Source organism: Hydractinia symbiolongicarpus, chromosome 14 (genome assembly GCF_029227915.1).
Source record: "Hydractinia symbiolongicarpus strain clone_291-10 chromosome 14, HSymV2.1, whole genome shotgun sequence".
Classification (NCBI taxonomy): Eukaryota; Metazoa; Cnidaria; class Hydrozoa; order Anthoathecata; family Hydractiniidae; genus Hydractinia; species Hydractinia symbiolongicarpus.
This window is the reverse complement of record NC_079888.1, coordinates 13,972,737-13,986,014: the sequence shown is the minus strand read 5'-3', so window position 1 is coordinate 13,986,014 and position 13,278 is coordinate 13,972,737. Positions and strand designations below refer to the sequence as shown.

The following is a 13,278-nucleotide window of genomic DNA, read 5'->3' as shown; positions in this document are numbered from 1 at the left end:
TTTATTGGAAATACCAATTTAATTGATAAATTGAAAGAAATTTTGCCACCATTGATGCAATAAAAATGAATAAAAATGAAATTTTTTTTTAAATTTTTCCATAAGACTCTATTTATCAAAACACAAAAGTTCGAATTAACGAGCATAACGTAGCCTTGGGACTAAAAAATTGTTCCAATTAGCGAAATGTTCGAATTAGCGGAGTTCGAATTCAGCAGCTCAAAATATAAGACTTTATTAAACCAAACTCAAGGGACTTGGCAACTTGTTCGAAATAACAGAAAGTTTGAATTAAGCCGCATTCGAATTAACAGACGTTTACTGTACTTTGCACCAAGAATCTTGTTTGGTTAGTTTACTATATTATAACAAGAAAAGACGTGAAATATTACCCAGTTTTACTTGTATATATATTGTTAGAATTCTTACCAGTGGTAAACATTGTTGTTGTGTATTTAAAAAGAAACAAATAACTAGTTAGATGACTCCACTTGTTTATACACTTCATAACCCAACTCTCTTGTGCCTACTCCAATTTCATGTTAAGATCTCTTTACAATAAAGAAAATCAACTTTTTTGGCTGGGTAGGTTTCACCCTGACCTCAGATGTATGTTTTTTTACAAAGTGTATCAAATTTTAAAATTTAAAGTAGACCTTGAAACAGAGAATTATGGGGTTAATAAATCATTGAGTATTCTCAATTATTATTGTAACTAACTTGAAATGTTCAAATACAACTCAATAAATAAAAAATAGAAATTTTACATAGCTATATATGAAGTATATATTCTAAAATAATAGTTAAAACTTTAAGCTTATCAGGAAAATTCTAAAAAAAATTCAGAATACAAATCTTGTTATGTATAAACTTGACGATTCAAATATAATAACTTCTGAACAAGTTCAATTTGAATAATAAAATAGTTCATTGTTAATTAATTCAGCAATAAGTATTTGAATATTTCAATATTTAGGCCTTCAAAATTTATTCTCTTGTTGAAAATTTTTTGAAAATGCTTATGGTGCATGATTTGACAACAGCTGATCTGAAAAATAAAGTACGTTTTAAAATAAACAAGAATACAATTTTGTCATAAACTGAATTAACACCAATTTGTTTAATTACTGTCTTTTTAACCTCTATTTCCCTCTTTGAAAAGGGAATTTATTAAAAGGATACAAATCAACGCAATGTCATGCACAACGTATATTATATATATAAATGTATGTATATAAATTTATTCAAGCTGGCTTTTGATATCTTTGTTAAACAAGTAACATATTAACATATTTGTTTATGGCTAGCCTAGATGTTGATTCTTTATTTACAAATATTCCTTTGCAAGAAACTATAGATATTTGTACTGATTCTTTATTTTCAGAGACTGACCCAGTCAGTAATTTTTGCAAAAGTGATTTTCGTAAACTCCTCTCTCTGGCCACAGAAAATTCTTATTTCACGTTTAACGGTCAACTATTCAAGCAAGTCGATGGGGTAGCTATGGGATCACCTCTTGGCCCCAGCCTTGCTAATGCTTTTCTTTCGCACCACGAAAAGACTTGGTTGGATAATTGTCCATCATCCTTTAAGCCAGTGTATTATAGAAGATATGTTGATGATGTTTTTGTGTTGTTCTCATCTCCTAGCCATTTGCCTCTATTTAAGGACTATCTTAATAGGCAACACATCAACATATCTTTCACGTCTGAATGCGAGGCCGATAAAACTCTTCCGTTTCTTGACGTATCTGTTTCTCGCAATGAATCGAAGTTTGTTACATCTATCTATAGGAAGCCTACATTTAGTGGTGTTTACACGAATTACAACAGCTTTTTGCCGGAAGAATATAAAACGGGTTTGATAATGACATTGATTTTTCGGATATTTAAGATTGTTTCTGATTTTTCTAGGTTTCACTTAGAAATGCAAGATCTTAGAAACATTCTGTTAAGAAATGGCTACCCGTCAAGTTTGATTGATCAATGCATTAAGTCTTTTCTCGACAGAATGTTTCAAGATAAGAAAGTTTTCAGTACCGTGCCTAAGTTAGAAGTTCTTATTATTTTGCCATATTTGGGTAATATATCGTTGAAACTGCGAACTCACTTAGTTAAAACATTTGATAAGCATCTTCCGTGCTGTAAGCTTAGGGTTATTTTCAAATCGGGTTGTAGAATTGGCAATTTTTTCCGGTTTAAGGACCGTGTTTCAAAGGCTCTGCGTTCAAAAGTCGTATATAAATATCAGTGTGATGGCTGCAATGCCATCTATTATGGGAAAACTATGCGACATTTGAAAGTTAGAGCCTGCGAACACATGGCCGTTTCTGCCTTGACTGGAAAATCCGTCAAATCTATTAACCCTAGTGCGGTTTTGGAGCATGTTGTTTTCTGTAAAAATAGACCATCTTTAGATAATTTTTCTATTATCTCCTCCGCATCTAATAATTTTGATTTGGAATTGAAGGAAAGCTTGTTAATCCGTAGGGATAAGCCAATTCTTAATAGAAATATTGCATCAATGCCATTATTTCTATTTTCAGATAATTGACTTGCCCCTACGGAATATTTGATCGTACGATGATATATCGTACGATATTTTGTATATAGTGTTGAATTTGTCAATTGTAAATAGCTATACTTGAAAATGGCCGTCGTACGGCCGAAACGTCGTTAAAGAGTTGTGTTCGTTTTTAGTTCCAAAAGTAACATATTAAGCAGGCAATACATGATTTTGAAACCTGTGGACAAAACAGGATTTATTTTGTTGAAATTGATTATTGAATTCAAAAAATTTGATTGTTTTCTTTCCTTTTTTTATTCGAATTCTCAAATAAAAATTTCTTTCAGGGGAAACTTTAGAGGAAACTAATTGGTCATTGTTTCGTGGGACAAATCCAAAAAGTTGAAAGTATCTAACTTCTGAAATTTAAATTGAATTCAACAAGTTTCGAAGCAAAAAAGGGTAAACACATAATTATTAAATTTGCGGATTTGATAAATCGATTTTGTGAGATTTCTAAAAATCAAGTTTTAATATTTTGTGTTACTTTGGGTGAGTTCAAGAAAGATTTTCAAGCAAATTAGGAACGAATAGATAGATAGATTCCTAAGAAAATCTAAGCCTCTTGGTGGACAACTGGAAATTAGATGAAGATACGTCTGAAGAGGAAAATAGGTCCCTGTTAAAGGACCACTTAGCTGTTATAGAATCTATGCTAGTAATGGAAATTCAAGATCTCTTCGAGAAAGATGGTGTGAGTGATTTATATCCATCGAATGAAATATACCAAAAATCTCTTTCTCAAGCACTATCACTACGTGCTAATTACAGACACAAGCATGGAGAACTTCAAAAACACTTTGGAGAAGATTATGAAGGAAAGTATGGAAAATTGTTCACTCTTCAATACAAATCAATCAGTGAATATATTAAAGCGATCAAGCAAAAGAAGAAAGAATTACAGGTGGAAGAAGAGAAAGCCATCCGATTCTGCAATGAAAGTTCAACAGGAGAACGGCATTCGATTCCCTGTAGCGCAATTTCTACAATTTTTTTCTACAATTTCCCTCACATGGCTTAGTTAACCCAAGCCATGTGAAGGAAATTGGGGAGGTGTGAGCTATTGGATGTTGCATGGAGTTGTCTGGTAGAGCACGGACACTAATTAAGTCTGCGTAGCTCAAAATGAGCATTAAATACTCCCCATCTAAGCCATGGCCCCTTCTGGAAATAATAGAAACAGTATATCCCTTGATATATGTGAGGCTAGCCATATAAAATATACAGATCATCTATTTATCTATGCAGTTTAATTATAAGTGTACTCTCTATGACTCGAACAGCTACAGGGAATTGGAAACCGTTCAAGTTAAAGAGAGGTTCAGGTAATAGTGTTGGGAGTTTTTCCAAGTTTTTGTATAAATTTTGAATAAATGGCCAATTAAGCGTAATTTTTCTCCCTTTTCTGCTTTGCGTTTTGTCCCGGCAACAGACAACATGATTGCAAAACTTTAATACCAAAGAATCGTTTTTGTGTTTTGTTTGAATGACATTTGAATAATTTAAGACCCGTCACACATGTAGATATAAGACTTTATTTACGTTTTACAGAGCCAAAACAATGCAAAAACGGCTTGTGTCATATAAAGTTCTATATACATGTTGCGACACTGGAGTTATAAAGAGGAAATACCCAAAGAGACCATAAAAACGTTTGATTTAAGGAGAGATTCGAGTATAGGAATTCGATTAATAGTGTTGTGTTTATATATATATTCTTGAATCAAAATTCATTGTTTATGTCAGCCGTAAAATGTACCTTGTCATGTGTAGTGCTACCATTTATCGTTATGCCTTGTTTATTCAATTTCTTTGCTCACTTGTCCAGTCCTGTGTCTCATTGTCTCGTATGTCCCACTTGTATTGTATCCTTATGTTTCATCTTAGCTATATGTATTGTTTAATTGTTAATTGTTACTTGATTGTGTCATTAGGAATTTCACGTCAATTACTTTATAATACGTTTTTTTATATTTTCGTTCATTCTGTCAAATCACAAAACTGAGCAAATCACAAAACTTTATTCAAAAGTATCAATCAAATTTTATACACATCAACTTTCAAGAAAACGTTTGGGCGTAATTCATTTCAAGTTTATCCGGTTCTATACTTAGGCAATCTGGTACGATTATTTAATAATATATTTCAATTTATTTTGTCAAACGTTTATTAAATTTCAAAACTAAATTTGTATATATTTTCTTTCAGTTTGAATAACTTAACTTGCCATATCATTGCACTTTTAAAATTGTATTCCGAGCAACCCCACCTAAAAACTGGATAGACCCACAAATAGAGAGTTCTTTATGAGAGTTTATTACGAAATTCCCACTGCGCTGGCGAAATTGTTCAAGTTAAGGAGAGATTCGAGTTAAAGGTGTTCAAGTTATAGAGAGTTCACTGTATATACAGTGCGTACAGTATAATTAGCCACTAATACAACTACTTATACAATAGATATTTTTTTTACTTAAATTTCCACTTTTCTTTGTTATCAGTTTTCCCATAGCCATCTATCTATACTTATATATACCCACATAAAGTTGTGATTCAATTAAAAACAAAAATAGGAACAAGAAACCATTGTGCAAGAGTTAATTTTACTGCATTTATAGCAGTATGTCATATTATGAAACAACAACACATTCCGATTTCAAGAAAAAACATGGAAAAGATGCTACTGCATTTAGCTAGCTGTAAGAACACAAAGAAACTTTAACGGCTAATTATACTAAGCGTAGCGTCTAATAATCCTGCATCGTATTCTTCTGAGACAATGTATTTTAAGTAATCAAAACAAAAATAGAATGTCTAGCTAGCTAGCTAAATAAAAAAAAGCAATAAAACATAAATTTAACAAGAAGCCCAGGGGCTTGTGAAAGCTAGCTATATATGATGCGAGGTCGAGGGGTTGACTCCACAAATAATATCAATGTTTGAAGAACGATCTCAGGTTGCCTGGTTTCCATTAAATTAGTGTTATAATTTAAACTATAACTTTTACAAGCAAATGATTAAAAAAAAACCTTTTGAAACAGCAGAACAACTTCACTGTGCGCGTTGCGCTGTTCTGCCCGGATAATAAACGCTGCCCTGATTAAGTACGGCAGCTTGCCCCGGTTAAGAACAGGGCAAAAAATACATAATCAGGGCAACATAATCAGGACACGGGCCGGCTTATTACTCAAAAAATATTATTTGGCACTTAAAAGGAACATAATCGCACATAATCGAGGAAGGCCAGCTTATGTATGACAGTCAAATATTATTCGAGACTTATAGAACAAATATAATCGGGGCCGACCGCTTTTATATCATTCGTCATCACTTCTGACAAGCAGATAGCCCTGGTGGCAAAGTTGTTGTTGTTCTCAAATGAAACGAAATTTCGTGGCAAATACTAAATTTTGGGATTCGCAAGTTTAATAACTTTCCACCAAACTTAACTCCCGCAAAAAGAATAATTTAGGTTCCGTGAAATTTAGTTACTTCAAAGTATATTATGTTGAACTGTATTTACTACAAGAGTAGTTTATACTAATAATTACGTCCAGACTTTTTTCTTTCGCCATGTCTAGTTTTTAGGGGTGTTCTATCTTCCAGAGAATGTTTAATTCGCAAAAGTTCGAAGAGAATGCCAATCAAAGCCTGCCCGGCCAGCCATTTAAGGGGGATTTTCACGAAGCGAATTGAACAGCGAATTGGACGGCGAATTGTATCTAAGCATGCGCAGTTTTGTTTGTTTTGATTTTGCATCAAGCTGCGCATACTCAGATACAATTCGCCGTCGAATTTTATATCAGCGTTCATAATCCGGTCACCACGACATAACCAGTGCAAAAAAAACATAATCGGATCATGCGTACATAATCTGGCTGTCTCGGTTGTAAACAGGCCGTTTTTGCAATCTGGGCAGAACAGTGCCAGCAGAGCAAAGCAGTTTTTTCTGCCATTTTGCGCGTGCGCCGAGGTACTTTGATTTGGGATGGTTTCTCCTAGCAATGTTATTACAACGGATTTATATTACATTGTCATGTTTTGTTACATACACTAACTCATTATAGTATTACTTATTCATATTTAAAACTAATTTTTGTATTTTCCTCTGAATGTTATGGCCATTTTCCCCCGATGTTTATGAAATAGGACTACTGAATTATTTTCCGACTAACATTCCTGTAGAAACCCTGCCCAAGTTCGTAGGCTAAAATGTTCGAGTCAAAACATTGCAAACTATGGCGGGAGCAAAATGTGCACAGCTATATTGCCTTTTCTACATACATGACTGAAAAAAGTATGTAGCTCAACATTAAATACCTGGATAACTGCGTAATTTTTAATTTTGATGTTTTGATGTGGTAATGTATGATATGAAGTAAAATAACTTAGCATTTTTTGGTATTGTGTTGTTAATTTTGTTAAAACTATTATACAAATGGCCAAGCAATCTTCCAGTATTTTACTGGTAAGAATAAAAAACTGTTTAAGTGAATTAAGTTGTCCGTACTTGGAAGATAACAGTGACCAATGGCTTGCAGAATTGTTGTTACATCCAAGTGAAGCCAGAATGAAGCTGCTTTCGTGGATAATTACTAGTTATGATTCGAAATTTGAAGAAATTTTAGATGAGTCAGTGCCAGTTATCAGTAACCGAATTGATTCAAGACACCAAAAATTATTATTCTCATTAAATATTATGGGTGTGTGTAAGATTGATGATTTGGAACTTGTCCGAGGGACAGCAACACAAAAAAAACAACTCCATTTTTGGAATAACCTAGTTGATATGCTCTACACCTCACAATTTGGATATGCTTATTCTCCTGAGCAGTCTTTGCAAGACACCAGCTATTTTTTAAAACCAGCTCGTGCACCCACACTTGATGAAGTGTTCCGTAATTCCTGCAATTTTGTTGATACGTTAGTAAGGGAGCAGAAGACTCAGGATTTGTTCTCTACTGAAGTCAATTTGTTTTCTCCCGATGTAGAAAGTCAAATCAAAAATGAAATTACAAATCAATCAATTCCTTCGCTAGATATGCTAATTTCCACAGCTGAGAAAATGCAAGAAGATTTAAAAACTGCGGAGGAAGAATTATTGAAATTAAAAACCAAGTTTGCAATAATTGCACCAGAACAGACTACTGTTGAAAATTATTGCCGAAAGATTGATTTATCAATGAAAACATTTTCACAGATAATTGACAGCTTTTTGCACTGTCATGAGAACGAAATTGAGACCTGGTGTCATAAACAAAAACCTCATCTGTCAGAATTTGGACCAACTGTTAAATCTGTGCATACTATTATGCAAAATTATCAAAAATTAAACACTAGCTTGTCTTCATTAAATATGTCCACTGATTTCTTGATGAATGATTTAAAGAAAGAGTTAATAATTTGCAAAGATAATGTGAAAAACAAAGATATAATAGAAAAACTTCGAAATACCTCAAATATTTTGCAAAGATCTATTGTAAGGAAGAGAGCTCAAAATTGTTAATTGTGATTGTATTATTGTTTTCAATCTACTGTAATTAATTGTTATATATATTTAATTATTCCTTTCTTAATTTCACTTTGGTTTCTAATAGAAGAGGAGGGGCAGGGTGAATAAACAGGGGCTTGGGAAATTCTTAGAAATAGCTAGAAGGCTTAGTAGAATTTGTTATTCCTTTGGTATACTTTAAAATCGACCACGAAAAAAGTTATGGGAAGTTATTGAATAGTATAGATATTATCATGTCATGAACAAGCGAGTTTATTATGTAGCTGTAGAAGCGTAGCCTAGAATAAACTCGCTTGTTCATGACATGATAATATCTATATTATTCAATGACAATGACTGAACAGATGAGTGGCAATAATTTTAAAGTTACCGAAAGTTGTTGATGAAGAGCTTGCTTTAAAGGAAAAAACTATAATTTAACAATTTTTGGACTAAATCACAGATGATAGCCCTGCGAAAAAGTTTAAAAAAGGCTTGTGCAAAATTTTAGTCCCTCACAATATATTGAAATACGCTATTCACAAAAGTTAACTTGCAAATTTTTATTCTGGAATTTTTTTTTACGACATAAAAATAACGTTCACCACTATCATGGTGACCCCAGTCCTGGATTAATGAGCTTGTCCTTAAAGTTCCTAAAAAATTCTGAAATTTTGACAAAAAATGAAGATGTCCTGAAATTGTCCTATTCATGTTGACTTAAATATTTGCAGATCTGAATATCTAAAACAATTCCTATTAAAAACTTTACACGGTAAGGTTTTTCTTAAAAGGTAGTTGAAGCTAAAACTTTTTAGCTGGAAGTTTCTTTAACTCTCTTCTTTTTAGTTCTCTGCGCCATTTAAAGTATTATCTGCAAATTCTCTTTTTTTTCCCAAATTAATTCCGTCCTTCAATGCAAATGTTAGAATTTGTTTCTTGATTAATTGCTAAAAACCTACCGGTTTTTTCAAAAAGCTTTGATTCGACAAAGTTAGCCAAATTAAGTACCCGCCAAAATTTTGATAACTGACTATTCGCCAAATTAAATACTCGCCAAATTTAACATAATTCACCGTTCGCCAAATTTAAAAAAAAAATACGGTTTTTGTTATTAAAAAAAATCTTCCCCAAAAAAACAACTTTGATATTTACAACAAGTTTTATAAATACAAGTATAAAGAGAATTGTTACAGGTAAATCTTGTGTTTATATATAAATTTATTCTTTTTTTTTATAAAACATTAAACATAAAAATTCATTTCTTTGCGCCATTCGCCGAAATAAACATTTTTTTGTGTTCGCCAAATTAAATCCTCGCTAAATTTTATAAAATTTATCATTCGTTAAATTAAATCCCCGCCAAATATTTCATTTTGGTCATTCGCCAAATTAAATACTCGCCAAAATTTATCCACTTTAGGTAATTTCTAGACATTGTTTCCGAGGTACTGGTAGTTTAAGGTCAGAAACTTTTACAGGAAGAAAGTTTCGTGGATGGCCTATTTTCAGATATTTCGCGTGAAAAACTTTCGCGGAAAGAGAACAATCAAGACAACTTTTTGGTTTATATATCCACTTTTTTAATTTTTTTATTCAATTTCTACAAGTTCAGGGAACTTTTTTTTTTTTGCTTGTCATTTGTTCCTTAAGACATTTCGTTATTTCTAGCGACAGGATTGAAAAAATTAAAAATTTATTTTTATTAAAAAATTTCGCGGGAAAAACTTTCCCGGTTAAGCTCATTTGAAAAATTTTGCGGGAAAAAACTTTCGCGAAAAGGCCCAAAAACCGCGAAATCGCGAAACTTTCTTCCCGCGAAAGCTTCTGACCTTAAAGTACGTTGCATTTTTCATCAATTACTGGAATTCCTAGAAATTTGCCATGGTTAATTATGTAGTCCAAGAATTGTTATGGAATCTCAAACGTTTTACCCTGGAAAAATAAGAAAATTTCCTGGAATTTATATTTTAATTTTCTGTGGTCTTATTGGTTACACGGTTTTGTGTAGTAATCAACTCTTTAATTGAATTCAAAATCATATGGTTTTTTATCGTTGATGGTGTTTTTGTTTTTGTTCTATATATATATGTAAAAAATAACACCGCAGAAGTAAATTCTCGCAATATATCATTTATTTTTTCGCAAAAAGTTTTTACAAGGGGCCAATCCTAAAAGTTATTTCCCTTTTGATTTTGCGACTTAAAAATTGCGACAGTTTCTTTCATTGCATAGTAAAGGGAGTTTGGGTGAGAATCCATCTCGCAAATTAAGAAGAATGTCCGAAAAAAAAAGCTTGAAGTCGACACTATTCAGCTGGGTTTGGCATTCAGCGTCAAAATGTCAGATTTAGGTATTTTCCTAAGATATTTAAAGTATCTGTGGTATATATAGATGATCCTTTTTTGTTGAGTGAATCATATGCAGCTTGCCAGGAGAATATAAATGTGACAGTTAAACTCTTGCTTAACTAAGCGTTTACTGTTCATCCAACGTAATCACAAGATTTGACAATATAATCTCGATTAACCAACGTACGGTAAGTACGCGATTAATCTTTCAATTACAATACAAGAATAGTAGCTAGCTAATTAGTTTCAAAATTTACAATTTTTTTTTATTGATGTTGCAAAATATTTTTTAAAAAAAATGCAATATATGTCACTACTACCTTTCTACTATTACGTATTGTGTATATGAAGAGTTGTACCAAGTTTGCTTATCATCACTCTGCTTTCTAAAACAATATTTGATTGTTGTTGACGTCACTTGATTTTAAAGTTATTAAAGAAGTAGGTATAAAGTGGAATGTTATTTTAGCTGTTCGACAAACAAGAATAAAAAATTATTTCGCAATCAAGTATATCAAACAGATTCTCAAATTTCACAGATTGATAAACAAGTTTTCCCCATCGTGTGTTTGGAGAGCCTTAAATTATTTGGCAATATGTATTCAGAAATTCAGTATTTCTGTCGCTGTAGGGTTGTTTTTTTCTTTATTAGGTCATTAATTTTAACATTAAGATAATATAACAAATATGTAAATATTCGCGTTTGTGATAATAGTTGCTGACAGGAGCAAGAAGAAGACAGTGAGTCTTATCACCAAGCCCCTATTTTGAGTTTAGAAACGTCGCCATAGATATCCATCGAAAACAAACAATAAACAAAATGGAACTCAATTTTGAAAGAAAGTGACGTAAAATACCTCTAGAAGGACTGGGGACGAAGTTGACAAGAAGATGTATGTAAAGTAAGCTAGTAGATATTATCGCGATATTATATGTGCATTGTATTGTAATTCTTTAAAATACACCGCACCATTTTCAAGAAACTTTAAGTTAAAGTTTGCAGATGTCTTTTCAAACTGCTTTTAAAATTAATTTCCTTTTATTGCTTTGATCCATTTCCAAGCAATGTTTTTCTCAAGGTTGGAGTTAATGATTTCCTTTTGATTTTCAAGCCATTTGTCCACATAATTTTTGTCGGTACCTTCCGAGGGGATAGCTTCAAAATCAGTCTCAATGCTTGGTATGGTAGCGTAAAATGAGCGACAGCCACCCTGTATACTTTTTGCCTTATTTTGCATCATCTTGTAGTGTAATTTTTTCGGATTTTCTTTTGCTTTTTCTCCAGTATCGCGTAATTGAGTGAGCTCAATACGTAGAGCGTTAAAAAATCCAGCAGCGCATTCCAAGCCTTTGATAAACTGCCCTAAGGCTGGAATCAGGGTTTCTTTTACAACCAGTGCAGATGCACTTGCAAGTTTAGCTTGTTCACACTTGGCTACTGCTTCACACAAATCAGTATCAGCACAAGCTAAGAGCGTAGGAGATGCGATAATATTGATAAATGGTATGAAAGCTAGGCCAAAAGCCCAATTGCTTTTACTTTCCGCTGAAGCTTGCAATTCTTTTCTTTTTTTCTCATATTCTTCTGTTAGTTGCGTCATTTCGGCCAAAATCACTTTAGCTTTATCTTCCCGCAATTTAAGATTTACTAACATACCTTTGTGCAATTTTACCAAAACATCAGCAACTTTCTCATGTTCAGAAGTATCTGCAATAATGTCGTCTAAATATTCGCTCCAATCATCGAAGCTTAATGCAAGGTAATACTCAAAATATTCTTGCAGGTTGGAGATGAACTTGGTGCAAATAGGTAGGACGCCGCGTAGATAAACCACCGCATCATTTCTTGTGTCATCCCGAAGTTCACGAAATTGTGTAATACATTTATCGCTTCCCCCCACCGCCTTTTCTGCGTACAAGCTTCTCATTGATAACGAGAATGCTCTCATACAAAGCGGTAGGTCTTGTAACGATGTTTCGAGAGCATCGAGTTGTTTGTCATTAACAGCCATTGCCTGGAAATGATATTAATAAAGTCTGTATACAGAAGTAGAGCTAATTTGTGCACCGCTAACATGACGCGTGTGGGATTCAATCCCCTTGCCTTAGAACATGAAGGCCACACTACGCGCGGCACTGAAGTCTTCACTAAACTCTTCATCAATTAAAAAATGTTAGTAAAATTTATTCGGCAAAAAGCGACAAACTTTTTTTTAAGTTTAAAAATTTTTACCGAGCATTTTTTGCTGACTTTTTTACCAATAATTATCACTAGTTTATATACAACTATCTTTCTTTCTACAGTTCGCAAACACATCATTTTGATTATTGTTTACGAACACGTATTTATGATTGAATACGTGTTCGCGTGGAGAAAATTACACTTTATTTTAAATATATATAACAAATAAAAAAAATTTACTTACTATACTCCACAAGTTGTCCCAAACTTTGATTTACTTCGAGTGATAGAGTCTTATTTATAACAATCATGACAAATGAGAAATATCAGGTTTCTGTATCATTCTCTTGAACTGACAGCACTGTCAACATTTTTTCTTAGAACTACAAATCATGTAATAAACCTAATCTGAGAAATTTCCTTTTGTCGTGATATTCAGGTTTTTCATTCACAAACACTTCATTTAGCAATTTTTCTTCTATCTTGCCAAAATTTCTTTAACAGAAATTTCCCCGTATAACTTATTTCTGACATTCTTGGAAATGTCACAAACTTTCATTTGTTGCGGATAATTGTCAGAGGGTACGTAATACCATAATAACAGACAATTTAAAAGAGCTTTGAACGTTTCAATTAACCTCTTCGCCATAGATAATACTCTTAGAATAGCATGTAATAGACAAACTACACAA

At 32.8% G+C, this 13,278-nt stretch overlaps 2 protein-coding genes across 2 annotated transcripts; one reads left to right on the top strand and one right to left on the bottom strand.

Annotated features, from left to right (window-relative positions):
- The first annotated feature begins 6,497 nt into the window (after nt 1–6,497).
- On the top strand, nt 6,498–8,123 carry LOC130626063 (uncharacterized). The gene has a single exon (XM_057441171.1). The coding sequence runs from the start codon at nt 7,001–7,003 to the stop codon at nt 8,066–8,068; it is 1,068 nt and encodes a 355-aa protein (XP_057297154.1). The 5' UTR covers nt 6,498–7,000; the 3' UTR covers nt 8,069–8,123.
- Nucleotides 8,124–10,507: 2,384 nt separating this feature from the next.
- LOC130626064 (uncharacterized) lies at nt 10,508–13,070 on the bottom strand. The gene is made up of 2 exons (XM_057441172.1): nt 12,831–13,070; nt 10,508–12,419 (listed from the first exon to the last, which is right to left on the bottom strand). Exon 2 carries the CDS (start codon nt 12,414–12,416, stop codon nt 11,433–11,435), a length of 984 nt encoding a protein of 327 aa, XP_057297155.1. The 5' UTR covers nt 12,417–12,419; nt 12,831–13,070; the 3' UTR covers nt 10,508–11,432.
- Nucleotides 13,071–13,278: the final 208 nt, after the last annotated feature.